Here is a 17,852-nt window from a genome sequence, read left to right on the forward strand (position 1 = left end):
GGCGGTTGGACGTTGAAAGTGGGGGCAAGACATGATGTGAACAATTTTACCTAAGTATATCAATGTTAGATTTCCTCGTTGTTTCTAACACTGTTTGATGAAAGGTTGTATAACTAGGATACTACCTTTTTCACTTAAGATACCGTATATCGTATTTCTATTTTATTAAGTAAATACATAAGAGCAATACAAGTAGGTACTAGTCCTTTATACTCTAAAACAACGAAAGTGTAAGAAGAGATTTGAGTTCTTGCTCATGAACATCTTAAAATTCTGTCTGGAAAATTGTGTGATCAGATTGTTTAATAAATTTGCAAAACAAATAAATAGAAGGGATAATATTAATCATAGTAATGAATAATGACGCTTGTTTTGCAGAAGTTATATTGAAACTGGAAATTAATGAACAACTTATACTTTTAATTTCACACATGCAATTAAATGAATGTTTTTACTCTTAGAAAATGAAATACAGTAAGTACTGCAAACATATGCTATGACATTTAAGGAAATATGTAATTGCAATATTAATTGCTTTGAATTGCAATTAAAAAGCAATTCATATAGCTTTCTTAACTCCACGGGAAGACAAATAACCAATACGTACTCACGCAACGGCAAACATCATATGGCACCATTTTTTCTATGAAACAGTAATACATACAAAACCTTATCAGGGTGTCCACATTCTGGAAAATCAGTGAAATTCAGGGAAAGGTCAGGGAACTAAAAATGTATCAGGTGAAGTGAGGGAAATTGTAGATTGGTAAGGGAAAGTCATTGAAAAATCGTTTTAGGTCCATTGTTCAATTACTGAATTTATGAAATAGGGTTGATTTCTTTACTGTTACTGGATGCAAAATGTGGTGTTCTCAATGATGATATTGAGGGAGTCAGTGTTCTCTGATATAGTTGTTGAAACTAATTTTTTGCGAGAAACACATCTAACTACATCCTGGCATATTTGCTCAAAAGGGTAGACGCTGTTCTAGAAGAATGCCATGGTACCAAGATGATATCTGGACAAGTGGCTGAGAACGCGAAGAAAATAGTATCTCCAGCTCACAGTGAAAGCTCAGACTGAAGAATTTAAGGAACACTCGAATGAATTCATAGCAATGACAGAGATGGTATTGAACTTGATGAGTTTTATATATATATACTTAGTCTTAGGAAATATGAAGAACTTCGTTGATTTATGGTCAGTTATGATTTTGTGTTTTATCTTCTTTCACGGAAACGCATTTTTTGAAAGTGGTTTCACAATAAATAAAATTCTCATTGTTGACAACTTACAAGAAGAATCTCTGGTGGCTCAACGGATCATATATGATTCTGTAATGAGAATAGGTGGATCATCAGGATCAATAATTACAAGAGATATGATAAATTCAGTGAGAAGTTCAAAGAGACAACATCACGTGTATTTGGAAAAGAAAAGAGAAATAAATGCTGGAGACGAGAAGAGGAGAGAGAAACGGAAGATTTAGCAACAACTAAAGGAGCTGGAGGAAGAAGAAAAGAAAATTAAACTGCGGAGGCAACAAGAAGGATATTCAGATCAATGAGAAGAAAACTATGCGAGAAAGGATGGAAAAAAAAAATTCTAAATGGGTTGCATTTAACAACTGCACCAGCAAAAGTATGTGTTACATAATGTGTGTGTGTGTGTGTGTTTTTTTTTTTTTAATAATCAGTAAAATCATGTATGAACTGTTTATTACTACAGGCATTATTATAATGCTGTGTAATTGGTATTATAATGTGTAATTTTTTTCATATCTTAAGTATTCTGTATACTGCACACTTTCGTTTGTAACTTTACATTTTGTGTAATATTTAAATATGTAGGCCTAATCAATATCGGCCTAATGCACATGTTTGTAAATTTACATTCCTTTGGAAAGAAAATTGAAAAAAGAAAGAAACAGAAGCGGAAGAGAACAAGGGCAACTATTATGGGGAGTGTGGAGGCTGGGGTTTCTTTCTCTTTTCTATATTTTTAAGTTATTCAGGGGTCAGAGAAATCTGGAATTTTCGTCATGGGAAGTCAGGGAAAAGTCAGAGATTTTTTCTCTAAATTGTGTGGACACCCTGTTTACATTTCCAAATGAAACTATATAAATTAGGGCTTCACTTTAAAAAGTGGGGGGCAACTGCCCCCTCTTGCCCCCCCTTAATCGCCGCCCATGGGTAGCATACTTAAAATCGTGGCTTTTAAGATTTGTTCTTTCTGGACAAGGAGGATAAGGATGCCATTGTACTGGGCAGCAAATTGTCTAGGGCTGGCCCTGAGTATCTCTTCGTCTCGTCCTAAATGACGTCCTTGATGTATCTGCACATTTTCAATTCTTGCTAGTAGCAATACTACAAAAAGGAAATGTATCCCGCTACTAGAGCCCTCTTACGCATAGGTTGCAAATGAATCAAGTCGTAACGTAGACATTTTATAAACAACCAGCATACATAATTCAATTTCACAACCTTGAGAGGAAAAAAAAAAAAAGGAACGTCAATAGGTAACTCTGCATTGTAAATTTTTAATTGAAATCTGAATAAACAATTTAACGAATGCGTTTCTCTATTTTCTGAGTATATTAAATAGACAATGCAAAAATAAAAATTTTGTCTGGATGTTTAGTTAAAACGAATTTAACCGTCTGAAAAGAACTCATACTTTTTCAGTGGAAAAGGGTTCGAATTTGTTTGTGGTTTCCCAACAGTGGAAACACATATTTGGCGGAAACTTTCTGGCTTCTGCAGAATGGCAAACTTGCTAATTCATTTAGAACTGACAATAATAAAACCAAATGCACGCATTTCAGCGACAGAGAAAAGACCCAGTTAGAATATCACATCATTTTTTTCAAATGAGGTTATGAAATGTCTGCTGAATGCAAGTAGGACTTTTATTACATGCTCTACAACATGTAAACAGGTAATAAAAATCGTTTTCTATACAATTTCGGCCGTGTTTGTTGTCACTAATGCATGACAACAAGGAAAAACATTCACCATCTCTTGTCGTCCGTCATAGGTATATTCAAAAAGTTGATATGAACCTTTGTTCTGTGAATGTTTGTGTACGCTTACATTTGTTCTACCTGCGTATATTGGTTTTAATTTTCTTTTTTCTTCTTTTTTCAAAACAAAAGATTTGAACACAGAAAAAAAAAAGAGATAGAGTGTTGGATATGTCATACGTTGTTTTGTGTTGCTTGGAGAAGTAGCATTTTACTAAAACGAATTAAGGTTGCCACCTTTCCAAAGCAAAATGTAGGGCCAAGCAATGCAGCTAAGGCCTTTCTACTTAAAGTGTGCCCTCGGAAAATATGTGAAACATACTTCGGCACTCTTACGGTGGAAACCCTCCCTTTGCTTTGAGGGAAAAAGTGAGTGACGTCAATTGTGTTGCCAATTTGTCATTTAGTCCGTTGGTCTTGACGAGTAAAGATCGTAAGCTCCTTAGAATAGCTAAGAAGACAGTGTACAGCGAAGTCAGTGAAATAGCTCATTTTGGCAACGCTTCCGCAGTCAACTATTGAAAGATATCGGCCACAGCCAACGGCGCCGACTTTCCAAAATTTATGTGGGTGCACAGGCGCGGATCCAAGGGGGAACTATAGGGCTATAGCCAAGGGCGCCGATTTCTCTGTTAATTTGGGGGGGGGGGGCATTCAGATACAGACAGCATATATATGAGGATTTTAAGACATATTATATTCAAATTATGCCAAATATTGTATATCCCCAAATACAATGAGGAGGCCCACATGAGCTTTGGGGAGCCCGGGCCCCTAGGATCGGTGTCTTTGGCTATAGCCCCCCTTGACGCTGAGGTATACACTGTATAAAATGGGCTTCAATCCTGCTTTACACTGGATAAAGCGGCAAGCTATGGTTTAGCCCCTCCCTTGATCATATCCTCCCTTAAGGTCCCAAGAACCTTAGTTTTTCTTTCAATTTATTATTGCTACACTTATGGACCTTTATATAGCTCTTTGTTTACACATGTTATTGTTAATTTTGTATTCTATGTTATATAGTTTCAGTGTAAAATGGCTGCCTTGCTGTATCTGGAACTTTGGCAAATAAATAAATAAATATCCTGGATCCGCCACTGTAGGGTGGATATCAATGGCGGGACGTGTTAGCCTATATGTTTTCAGGGAAGTCTCAATGTTTGATTGATTTATTTTTAGTTTAAAAAAATTATGAAAACTGTTATAAAGGCCTGTGCTGTGATAAACTAAAATATTCCGGTACTATAAGGATAAATTGGGGCTGTCCTATCTCAGTCGGTAACACGGCTGACTTATACGCAAGAGAAGCGAGTTCAAAGTCGGGTCCAAACTAACAATCTTGTAGGTGCACCGCACCCACAAGATTATTTCTGTGGGTGCCGTAGCCCCGGAGCACCCACTTAGTCGGTGCGCATGGCCACAGCAATTTGTACCTCCTCTTTTGAGGCAGGTACAAGGAACACATCAACAACGGCGCCAGCAGGGTCACACTTGAAATTGGAAGGCTTCAATATACACAATAAAATGAAATTGGAAGGCTCTAATACACAAAATAAAATGAAATTGGAAGGCTTTAATACACAAAATAAAATGAAATTGGAAGGCTTTAATATACAAAATAAAATGAAATTGGAAGGCTCTAATATACAAAATAAAATGAAATTGGAAGTTTCTAATATACAAAATAAAATGAAATTGGAAGGCTCTAATATGCAAAATAAAATGAAATTGGAAGGCTCTAATATACAAAATAAAATGAAATTGGAAGGCTCTAATATACAAAATAAAATGAAATTGGAAGGCTTTAATATACAAAATAAAATGAAATTGGAAGGCTCTAATATACAAAATAAAATGAAATTGGAAGTTTCTAATATACAAAATAAAATGAAATTGGAAGGCTCTAATATGCAAAATAAAATGAAATTGGAAGGCTTTAATATACAAAATAAAATGAAATTGGAAGGCTCTAATATACAAAATAAAATGAAATTGGAAGTTTCTAATATACAAAATAAAATGAAATTGGAAGGCTCTAATATGCAAAATAAAATGAAATTGGAAGGCTCTAATATACAAAATAAAATGAAATTGGAAGGCTCTAATATACAAAATAAAATTAAATTGGAAGGCTCTAATATACAAAATAAAATGAAATTGGAAGTTTCTAATATACAAAATAAAATGAAATTGGAAGGCTCTAATATGCAAAATTAAATGAAATTGGAAGGCTCTAATATACAAAATAAAATGAAATGAAATCTTTGAGTTTAACGTCCCACGAATATGCCCGTTAGGCTAAGGAATGATGATGGGAGAATTGGTGGAATGAAAATGTGGAAGGAAACGGGAGTACCCCGAGAAAACCCATGGAAACGATGTTTTCCACCAGAAACTTACTTGTCCGGGGATCGAATCAGGGGCCAAAGACACCAGAGGTAAGCGCTCTATCACTGAGCCATCGCAGCTAGTGTACAGAGAACATATTAGCGGTTAATATTTCGCAATGTAATACAAAACGAAAACAGTTTTATCTAATTGATAAAAAAAAAGCAAATGAGACGATTTAAATCATAAAACCCTCTATCGTATAATGCACAGGATGTTAATTAACTATATCGACAAACTTTAAGAGATGATTTCTCACATCGAAATAAGAAAAAAAAAAGTTCAAATGAACCTATGAGGAAAACTGCGTAGTTTCAGAGCTAAGGCTGCACAAAGCATGAAAAAAAATGCAACACCGTTATTTTGAATACAAGGAATCATGGAGTACCGATCCATACTGGGGTAAAGAAAAAGTCACATATACTGTATCCAACAATGTGATTTTCAGCAATGTGGGATGGGTGCGTAAGGGATTTTCCACAGACTATAACATCCAGACAAGTTGCAACAGAATTCCCAGATATGCACGAACATAAAGGTGCGTCGAAAGTGGCAAGAAGTAGGCCTTGACAACAATCAACACGGAAATCGTCCACAAGAGGCGTAAAGTATTAGAAACCATCAATTCCGCAGTTCCTTGTGATAGGAATAACGCGTATTGCGATGTGTCTTTTCATGTTTGGACAGCCCTAATTCCGAAACTATGAACTTTTTCCACATATGCTCAGATGATCATTTTTTTTCTTACTTTGATGTGAGAAATCCCCCTCTTGAAGTTAGTGGTATAGTTTATTAACATCTCGTATATGGGCTAATTTAAATAGATATGAGGCATATAAAGGTCTATATGTTACGTTCCTATGTATTCTAGAAGAGGCCTATATATTACGTTCCTATGTATGCTATTAGATCTATAACGATACGTTCCTTTGTATACTAGGAGAGGTCTATATATTACGTTCTACGTATGTATAATAGGAGGCTATAATGATACGTTCAGATGTATGCTAGGAGAGGCCTATACAGTACGTTTCTATGTATGCTAGGAGAGACCTATATGCTACATTCCTATGTATGCTAGAAGAGATCTATATGTTACATTCCTAGGTATGCTAGGAGAGACCTATATGCTACATTCCTATGTATGCTAGAAGAGATCTATATGTTACATTCCTAGGTATGCTAGGAGAGACCTATATGCTACATTCCTATGTATGCTAGAAGAGATCTATATGTTACATTCCTAGGTATGCTAGGAGAGACCTATATGCTACATTCCTATGTATGCTAGAAGAGATCTATATGTTACATTCCTAGGTATGCTAGGAGAGACCTATATGCTACATTCCTATGTATGCTAGAAGAGATCTATATGTTACATTCCTAGGTATGCTAGGAGAGACCTATATGCTACATTCCTATGTATGCTAGAAGAGATCTATATGTTACATTCCTAGGTATGCTAGGAGAGACCTATATCCTACATTCCTATGTATGCTAGAAGAGATCTATATGTTACATTCCTAGGTATGCTAGGAGAGACCTATATGCTACATTCCTATGTATGCTAGAAGAGATCTATATGTTACATTCCTAGGTATGCTAGGAGAGACCTATATGCTACATTCCTATGTATTCTAGAAGAGATCTATATGTTACATTCCTAGGTATGCTAGGAGAGACCTATATGCTACATTCCTATGTATGCTAGAAGAGATCTATATGTTACATTCCTAGGTATGCTAGGAGAGACCTATATGCTACATTCCTATGTATGCTAGAAGAGATCTATATGTTACATTCCTAGGTGTGCTAGGAGAGACCTATATGCTACATTTCTATGTATGCTAGGAGAGACCTATATGCTACATTCCTATGTATCCTAGGAAAGACCTATATCCTACATTCCTATGTATGCAGGGAGAGGCCTAGACTTATATGTTACGTTCCAATGTATATTATGCATTAATGTATATTATGCATGCCTTGTTAATCCAAACTGAACTTACAAGGCAACTTATAATGAGCTCATATCGAATCGTACTTTAAAATTGTACTTAGAAGGGATATGCTTGACCTCGAATGCTCGAAACTGCACGAAAATGTGCTTAGAATATACATCGCTGATCCCCAAAACAGCAGTATGAGCCATATGCATGCAAAACTGTGTGTCTCACCACGAGAGTTATTTGAATGACAACCTATGCGAGGTCTAAGAGAGGACTTTGGTAACGCGAAAAAATAAGACCAAAAAAAAATATATATATTGCAATGTAATGTCTAATTGTTATATTCCCTCTGCTTAAAATAACTACACTATCTGAACAATAAACCTTTTCCACTGACTTGATAAGTGCTGATCCGCTATTCAATCCTCAAAGGACAGGTGTGGGATTTCAATGAAGTAGTCAAAGCAAAGTGGATCAGAACAAAATGCGAAAACAAAAGGCCACATTTTCACATTCTACAGCAGTTCTGCATTCAAGCACTCCAATATAAATGTTACAGTAATACATTTTCAAATGATAATATTGCTATGTCAAAATCCTAACCTGCCTTTCGCCAAGCATACGTATTATAACATACGCTTGTACTTCTGTGTAGAAAGTTGATTGTATAGCACAGAGTGAAGTCTGATGATAAAATTATGATCGTGTAAATTTACTTGTGGTTTTTCACATTGTACACCCTGTTTCAAACAGAATATACGTACTTCGAATGCATATATTTATTAAACTTTAAGACATATGAATATGAAATTTTACACACATATTTACGAACCTCTCAAGTTCAAATTACAGATGTTCAATATGTTCTCCATCAGCGACACGAACAATATCACATCGATACTCAAATTCCCCTCATACTCGTGCAAGCATGTCCTGCGTCACTGATGTTATGGCAGTACGTATCCGGTTCTTCAACGCTTCCAGGTTCTGTGGGAGTGGCGGTACGTAAACGTTGTCTTTAACGAAACCCCACAGGAAGAAGTCACAGGGTGCCAAATCCGGTGACCGTGGAGGTCTGCTGAGACATGCTAAGTCGCCAGCTCCTTGACGACCAATCCAACGGTTCGGTAGAGTTTAATTCAGATATTTACGCACTTGGCGACTCCAGTGAGGGGGTGCCTCGTCTTGTTGAAAAATGAAGTTGTCTTCGTGCAGCCTCGGAAACAACCAGTTTTGTAACATAGCGAGATACTGCTGACTGTTAACCGTGTTTCCATTAAAGAAGAATGAGCCGTAAACAGATGATCGGGATATCGCACAAAACACATTAACTTTGGGCGAATCTCGTACATGTTCAATGACTGCATATGGGTTCTGTAGGCCCCAAATTCGAACATTTTGTTTGTTTATCTGACCACTAACACGAAAAGTCGCTTCATCACTGAACACGATGCGTTGTGCAAAAGTGTTTTCATTGTCAAAAGCATCCAGAATCTCGTTACAAAATGCCACTGGTTTGCGTTTGTCATCAGGACGCAGAGCTTGTAACAGTTGTAACTTGTACGGCTTCATAACCAATCTACGTCTCAAAACACACCAAATTGTTGTTGTTGGCACTTGTTCGTAATACGTATATTCTTTTTGAAACAGGGTGTAGTTTTAGGAACTCAAGGATCCTTCTCACATAGAGCTTATGTTGCCTAAAGAAGTACACATCAAGAAGTTAGCAGTATTTTGTTGTCTTGGGTGGCAATATCTAGAGTGTAACATCCTTGTTCGGAAAACTTTCATCTCACAGAATATGATCTCTATGCCCTAACCAGGAATGTTCACCAAGGACAGTAGTTAGAAAACTATTCATATGCTCTTTCGTCATTTAGCCACTTTTGCTTGCCTCCCTATGAATGTTTCGTGGAGATGTTGCTTCAAGTTTCTTTGGGTCAAAAGTGCCTTGTGGCTCTTGAAAACAGATAAAGGGCTTCCTAGCTAATTTGGCACTCATTGATAAAGCCACTGTGTGTAAAGCTATACACTGACTGCAATACACCAGCTACAGTTTTCTCACTTCTGCGAGATAGTGTTGACAATGAAGATATTTCATAATTGACTTTGGTTACTGTTTCGAACATTTCTTTGTCCACACTCCTGTCTGTTACATGTTTGTCTATTTCCTCCACAAACTCTTTTGCCTTCTGACAAATACTAGGATTTTCTTGTATGTTCTTATGTGATGAATGTAATAATATGCCTGGTAGAAATGCCATATTCAGCCTTAAGCTTATTTATAAAAGTAATCGAAGCTGTGAAATTCTCTAGTTCAACCTCTTTAAACGATTTTACTGGCCACATTTAAAGATGTCAATAGTAAACAGCAGTTCCATACAAGGACGCCGATTCTGGGGGGGATCCCCCAAAGCTCATGTGCCCCCCTAGTGTATTGATGAATATACAATATTTGGCATAATTTGAATGCCATTTGTCTTAACATCCTCATATATATATATACCTTCTGCGTCTGAGTGCCCCCCAAAAAAAAAATTAACAGAGAAATCGGCACCCTTAGTTCCATACGCTCTTGCCTATTAAATTGTGACGTTGCACACTGTTCTATAGTTTCTAATTGTGACAGCCTGCTTCCCTTGAAATGAGTTTAATCTCGTCTTTTGCTAGTCATAAAATATAATATTATCTTGCAATTTGATTTACTTTGAATGCACTTATAGCACCTCATAAGTTTGCTAGATAGGAGTTGAACCCACAATTGTAATAGTCTCCATAAGTGCTCTCCACTATGTTGTCATCAATACCTTGCTATGTACTGGCCTTGGTGCACATAATTCGTACTCACTCTCACTTCAATGGTTCCTGTTGGTCTAGAGATGAACGTCTTGTACTGTTGGACGGGCCAACTTTAGGTACAGGGACCTATAAATAATAACTTCAAATATTTTTATCACTTAAAAAACTGGGAGCCAAGCACCCCCCGGCTCCGGGCTCGATCTGCCGCTGGGTTTTGGTATGAGCTCATTGTAAAATTCCTTGTAGGGTTGATTTCTTCTGCAGCATTTATTCCAACTGATAAGTCAACCTAAAAACTAAATTATTATAATTTAATACTTACTGGTAAAATGAAGCATATAGATGACATAGGAATTGAAGTTACATCTCTCTGACATGGCTCCCGTGATAATTGCAACGGCTGTTCCCAACAGCATGAGTTCAAAGAACCAATGAGAAAACAGCACTGGTGGTAGATCCATTGCAGCGAAGTAAGATAAACCAATGAAAAATGGTCCAATACCTGCCTGGAATGGGTAACCGATTATCCAATATATCAGAACTGCAACACCTGTTATAAAATAATAATAATAATAATAATAATAATAATAATAATAATAATAATAATAATAATAATAATAATAATAATAATAATAATAATAATAATAAGAAGAAGAAGAAGAAGAAGAAGAACCAGCACAGTCATATATAGTGAAAACAAACGAAAAATACAATATTATATATAAGTTAGGGAAATTTACTCCTCCACCCTCCACTGATTTCAGTCTCAAGCAATAGATATTCTTGAACCTCAAATGGAGTACAAGCGATATATATATATCTAAAAATGGCGCCCACGGACGCCAGAGCGCTGTTCTTCAGGAGAAAATAAAGCGAAAAATGCTATATAACAGTACACCTTCTGAGGCCTTCTTTAGCCGCTATCGGGAATCAAAATTTCACTATATGGCAACGTCTCAGATTAATTTCGAACCATTACCATTGCTCTACGAATCTATGAAGCAGTTACATCGATTGTCACACTACCAAGTGGTGCCGGTGTCAACGTCTATCAAATTTAATCTGGAAAGAATCGATGTAATTATTTGATGGTTTGGTACATCTTCTTCACAGTTCTTTATCTGCGACGTTGCCACATAGTACAATTCACGTCTCCAGACCGAAAAGGTATACAATTACATATATTTTTCGCTTTATTTTGACTTATAGAATAATGCTCTATAGTCCTTGAGCATCATTTTAGAACACCCTATATAATGACGTAACGAACACTAATTAATGAAGTAACGTTTTCTTAATGTTGAAGTGAATTCATAGCTTATCCTTTAGTGAGTTTAATCTCAAATGCCAAGTTCAACGCCGTAACTTGGAACTTTTCCTGGCGGAGCAAGTATTAATATTTACCCCCCTCCTATAAAATATGAAATATGAAGTTTGGCGACCTTGGAATTTAAAACTTTAATGATCAATTATTATTATTTCTAGGGACCTCAGTGAGCGATTTACTGAATTGGGTTCAGATTACATTTATGCTTCATCTTACAAGGCACCTTCGCGAAGTGTCCCGTCGGGATTCGTGTAAAATTGATTCAAATGTAAAATTTTCTGCGGCCCAATGCGTGTTGTACTAATTTTAGCGGCCAATACCGGTAATTTGCGACGGTATGGGTCTTCATAAGTTCGAAATTCAATCATACACTATTATAACGTGTATAACGCCTTTTCTACCACAGTCTAAATACATAACGACCAGCTTCCTTGTGTCAGTTATAAACATTTTTTTTGGTAAGGTTTCATTTTCACAAGATTAGTCTCTAGTTATTTCTTGTATAGTCTTTACCTCATAACCTGTGGTACCTCATTTCGGCTGCTATGAGATCTCCTTCTCATATGTGTAACTGTAGTGATTCATCTTCCTTTCGAATGGCATGTTCAGCAATTCTAGTGGCACATGTTACTAGAGTTTCCCATGAAACATTGTTTCCCCCCCTTTTTTTTCGTGATCCCAATTTTTGTTCTATTTCTGGCAAAATACGCACTTCACCTCGTTAAATAGAATGACTGCAACATTAGGGTAGTCCAAAATCAAATGCAAAAAAATCAACTTGTTCAAAATAATTCTCCACAGGGCTTATTTTGTTCCTCTAGTCATAAGCTACTGCTAAATTTCAGTCCTATTGCTCAATATTTACAGGTCGTTCCATTTAAAATCTTTTTGTTCATGTAGTATCACGAATGATCTAATGCTAGAATTTTTGGGAGGTATACGTTAGACCGTTTACAAAAATACAGCGTATGCCCACATCTATATATACTCGTTCATTCTTAAATTTAAGGTAAACATATGCTGCACAATAAAAATATCAGATGGATAATGGGTATACTCTCCATTTTTATTCCTGTATAGTGTATTATAGGTGTCAATACGACAACGTAATTTAAAGCGGTCGCTGTGCTAATAGCTGCATAGATATAAGTTCGTAGCTTTCAATATGATCACTAGATGGTGACAGAAGTAATAGTTCATGAAGCTCCACTTACCAACCGAGCCCCTCTCAAGGGCTATTAAGTTTTTGTCAGTTCTTTAACTTACCTAGACGAATCTATTTCCAGTAATGCATATGCAAAATTTTGCAGACATCTCTGCTTTTTGTCTGAACATACATCAGAATTAGCACTTTTTCATGACAGAATATCAGAAGAAACAAAGGAAAGGATGGTCAAAGCCTGCAGCAGCCAACGTTGCCAAACATTCCACTACGATTTAAGCAGACAAAGAAACCCAAAGAACTTAATTTGGAGGCCATAGTAACAGAGAGAACACTGTCGATATTTGATGTCCTAATGGAAAAAGACAAAGAGAAGTCTCAGTCTGTTCTCAAACTAACTCCATAACATAGGCGAGATAATCCTTTTCTCCAATAATTTTGCGAATTATCAAAACAAATGACTGTGGTGAATGATGTAGCTGAAAGATATATGACTTATCCAAAAGCATAATGAAGCTTTGACAAAAGAAGAGGAACAGAAGTATTTTATTCTTCGATTGGTTGAAAACCATCATACAAATGTTTCGGCTCCACTGAAGAAAGCGTTTGTAAATTGAGAATACAAATAGTGAGATTTTTCTAAAATTTTGACAACTAAAAAAAAAAAAAAAAAAAAAAAAAAAGCGACCTGAAAATATGATTGTACTAACATTTCGTTCGTTCGTTCGTTATGTACACCAGAAGGAATAAAATAAGCATTGAGGACGCCCAGCCAGCGTTAGTTTTGTGTTTCGGACTACCCTACTGCTACACATTGTCGTGCAGCAGTACGCTAAAAATATGGTGAATTATACACTAAGAGTGTACAAGTTTCCGCCACAGATGATTTAGCAGACTGACTTAGGAATCATGGTAATGTTTTTGAAACTTTGGTAGACCATGTTTATTTGTGTCGTATTCTGTAGGAATTTGGATGCAAATTGATGTTAATCGATGCAGTTTTGCAGTGTCAATCTCTTGCCGCAGTTCTTTGACCTGAAAGTTTTTTTTGGAGGCTTTTTTTGATGTAATTTCTCGTCCTCATGCCAGTTTTGTTTTATACGTAGTACATTTAACAGAATTTTCAATTTTCTTACAAGAGCAATCCCTTTTATTGTTGCAATTGACCTTTGTCTGACTGGCTTCATTTTGTTTGCCATTCTTCTTCAGAATAACAGAACACGTGGCTTTCAGGGTGAATGTGACATTATTATCAAGTTAGAGATAGACAAGAACACTAAGAATATAACAGATTGTTTAATATTACGGCAATTAAAAAACTACATATTACATACTATATTACGTGCGATTATCTGTGAGCACATGTAATAAGAATACATGCTCTTCGAGAGTTTTTTTTGATAACTTCTAGGGATGGGCAAAACCGGTTTTTATAAAAACCGAAAACCGGTTTCTATAAAAACCGAAAAACCGACATTTCGTTTTTCTCCAAAACCGCTTCGGTTTTTCACCGAAATCGGTTTCGGTTTTCTCCAAAACCGGTTCAGCTTTCACCGAAACTGGTTTCGATGAAAACTTTTCGAAAACACATAAAACTATTTCTGTGGAAATGGATTCGGTTTCCGGAGAACAACGAAACACCATTCTGGTCAGAAATAGAACAAATTTTGAAAAAAAAAAAGGAATCGGTTTTGAAGAAAACCGAACCGGATCAGGTGAAAAACCAAACCGATTTTGGAGAAAACCGAAACCGGTTTCGGTGAAAAACCGAAAACCGAAAAACCGGTTTTTGTGCCCACTACTAATAACTTCACCATATCAGCAGACATGTTTGGAAGTTGCATTCATAGTATAATACCAGAACACCAAGAATTTTCAAAAGAACATATTGTAACCGCACAACAATAAAATTATTGCTTTAAAATATTTTCTATTATACAATGGACCATCAAATCATAATACATTCCTGGGCGATTTTTCGGTACTGGGATTCTGTCATAATATAACGATTGAGGAAAATGAACTAGAATAATTTGCATGACTTGTTTTCGATAGAAAAATAAAATATTTACACAAAGTCATACTCGTACTTCCAAGAAAATCAATTATTATGAACCCTGTGCAAACTTTAAAATAAACATTTCCTCTGCTTCTATTTGATGGATCAAGATGAAATTTTCAGTTTAAGTTGAACATAAAACAGCACAAATACATACATTTTATTATTCCCCTGGTTTGCAGTATTGTCACGTAATACCTAAAGGAATCGCGAGAAGGAACCTTTGTAGGAAAAGTTTCTTAAATATCCCTAAATTATTTTTCCTTTGTACGAAGAAATGTCTCGTTCATTACGTGAACTAAAAGAGTACACTCTTACAAATCGATGGAGGTATAACTTGTTCTAGTGTTGCAGTGACGGACGGAATAGTAACTCAAAGTCATACTCGTACTTCCATGAAAATCAATCATTATGAAATCTGTGAAAACTATTTAGAAAAAAATTTCCTATGCTGCTATTGGATGGATCAAATTGAAATTTTCTGTTTATGTTGAACATAATATGGGACACATAAAAACATTTTATTATTCACCTAATTTGCAGTTTTGCCACGTAATAACTAAAAATATCGTGAGAAGGAACATTTTAAAGGGAAGTTTTCTTAAATCTCCCTCAATTAGGTTTCCTTTGTAGAAAGAAATGTTCAGTTCATTATGTAAACTGAAAGCCTAAAATCTTACAAATCAATCGAGGTATAACTTGTTCCAGTGTTGCATTAACGGTCTGATCCACGGTCATTTAATGAGACTCCATCGATGTCCCTAAATATCCACGGGTGCTAAAGGGTTAAGGGCCCCAGTACCCAGGTCTTGAACTTAAATGTTGAACAAGCATTTTTTTGATTCTAAGGAACATTACTAATGTAGTGGCAAAAGTTCCCAAAGGGGGGGGGGGAGACGAGTTATTACTCCCTTGGCCCTTGGTCTAGATGTATGTCCTTGTTTATTATGAAATAGTATATAATCACGAAAGAATGCATGCAACTTTTCTCTTGCAGATTACATGTTAATTGTATATACTTACAAAATCCAGTCAGGTTACTTGTCAGTATGTTGGTAGCATTTCTTGACTTGACTTGACCACACTGTATTAGTACAAGACCCCAGTTCAATACTAGAAAAGAAACAAGATAAATACAGAAAATCAAACTATTTTTAATAATATAAATCTATTAAACTACACTCGTGCTCATAAATTAAGTATAATGCGGATACATGGTGAAACAACGCTCTGGTGGGCGGTTTTTGGTTGGAAATCACCTCGGGGTATCACCATGCGGTGCATTTGACCATTTGGTGCGGTGCATTCGGTGCGGTCGTCGCACGGTGGCGCTGGCAGCAGTCCAAATACGCAGAGGTGTGTTGGTGCATGTCAGAGTACGGTGCAGCGTGTAAGTGTGCAGATGTTGTCAGACGTGCTAATGGTGACTGTGTGTTGAAAATGGCTCAAAGAACACATATTGATGACGTTATGAGAAGTAGAATAACAGGGCGACTGGAGGCTGGTCAAACACAGCAGGTCATAGCACGGGCCCTCCGTGTACCACAAAGTGTTATCTCAAGATTATGGCAACGATTCCAGCAGACAGGAAACGTGTTCAGGCGCTACAGTACGGGACGTCCACAGTGTACAACACCACAAGAAGACCGGTATCTCACCATCAGTGCCCGCAGACGGCTACGGAGTACAGCAGGTAGTCTTGCTCGGGACCTTGCCACAGCCACTGAAACGGTTGTCTCCCGACACAGTCTACAGACGACTGAACAGACATGGTTTATTCGCCCGGAGACCTGCAAGGTGCATTCCACTGACCCCTGTTCACAGGAGAGCCCGTAAAGCCTGGTTTCAAGAACACAGTACATGGTCAATGGAACAGTGGTCCCAGGTTATGGTCACGGACGAGTCCAGGCATAGTCTGAACGGTGATTCTCGCCGGGTTATCATCTGGCGTGAACCAGGAACCAGATACCAAACCCATAATGTCCTTGAATGGGACCTGTATGGAGGTAGTGGTTTGATGGTGTGGGGTGGGATTATGATTGGTTCACGTACACCCCTGCATGTCTTTGACAGAGGGACTGTAACAGGTCAGGTGTATCGAGACGTCATTTTGCATCAGTATGTTCGCCTTTTCAGGGGTGCAGTGGGTCCCACCTTCCTCTTGATGGATAATAACGCACGGCCCCACCGAGCTGCCATCGTGGAGGAGTACCGTGAAACAGAAGATATTAGGCAATTGGAGTGGCCTGCCTGTTCTCCAGACCTAAACCGCATCGAGCATGTCTGGGATGCTCTCGGTCGACGTATCGCTACACGTCTTCAAACCCCTAGGACACTTCAGGAACTCCGACAGGCACTGGTGCAAGAATGGGAGGCTATACCCCAGCAGGTGCTCGACCACCTGATCCAGACTATGCCAACCCGTTGTGCGGCCTGTGTACGTGTGCATGGTGATCATATCCCATATTGATGTTGGGGTACATGCGCAGGAAACAGTGGCGTTAAGTAGCACATGTGTTTCACAACTTATCACCAATACCGTGGATACCATGGATACCGTGAATGTCACCAATACCGTCGTACCGATATGTTTCGTTTGTTCGTATGTTGTGCTCACTATGTGCCTATGCTATTAGCGCCAGTTTTGTGTAGTGCCATGTTGTGTAGTACCAGAATCTGCAATTATCCTTAATTTTTGAGCATGAGTATATTTACATAGGACCTACTGTATATCCGACCTGCACTTATATGCAATTTTTACCTAACACGTAAGTCAGAAATCTCCATAATACAATCAAAATACATGTGTAGGATCGGCACGGCGTAGCGCAGACATGTTGATGAAGACTTGATTTATGACCTACCTTAACCCACGACCCATCATGACGCACTTTGACTCACCACCCACCATGTTCCGCTCTGAGTCCACGGGCGTCGTTAATGGAGGAGTCGGAGGGGGGGGAAGAAGGACGCGTTCACCCATATTTTAGTCAAATATATTTGAAGAAACTATATTTAACTTTTGCTATATTTAACTTTTGTCGGAAAGACAATTTTGATTTTGATTCATCTCTGACTCCCTTCCAGATTCAAAAAGCTAACGACGCCAGTGCTGAGTCACCCCCTACCAAAACCCATTGTTATC

The 17,852-nt window shown here is 37.4% G+C and overlaps 1 protein-coding gene across 2 annotated transcripts in view; it reads right to left on the minus strand.

Annotated features, from left to right (window-relative positions):
- LOC145684961 (putative ammonium transporter 1) overlaps window positions 1-17,852 on the minus strand; it is a 174,935-nt gene that overhangs the window by 145,450 nt on the left and 11,633 nt on the right. The window contains exons 3-4 of one of the 2 annotated variants that reach the window (XM_081757311.1): window positions 15,731-15,820; window positions 10,482-10,709 (exon numbers count right to left, since the gene is read on the minus strand). In XM_081757311.1, coding sequence (XP_081613437.1) covers window positions 10,482-10,709; window positions 15,731-15,820 — 318 coding nt within the window. Of the gene's footprint in view, window positions 1-10,481; window positions 10,710-15,730; window positions 15,821-17,852 lie in introns of those variants that run through there. The other variant, XM_081757312.1, reaches the window with a different exon arrangement.

This window comes from Thermobia domestica, chromosome 5 (assembly GCF_964235325.1).
Source record: "Thermobia domestica chromosome 5, izTheDome1.hap1.1, whole genome shotgun sequence".
NCBI classification, from domain to species: Eukaryota; Metazoa; Arthropoda; class Insecta; order Zygentoma; family Lepismatidae; genus Thermobia; species Thermobia domestica.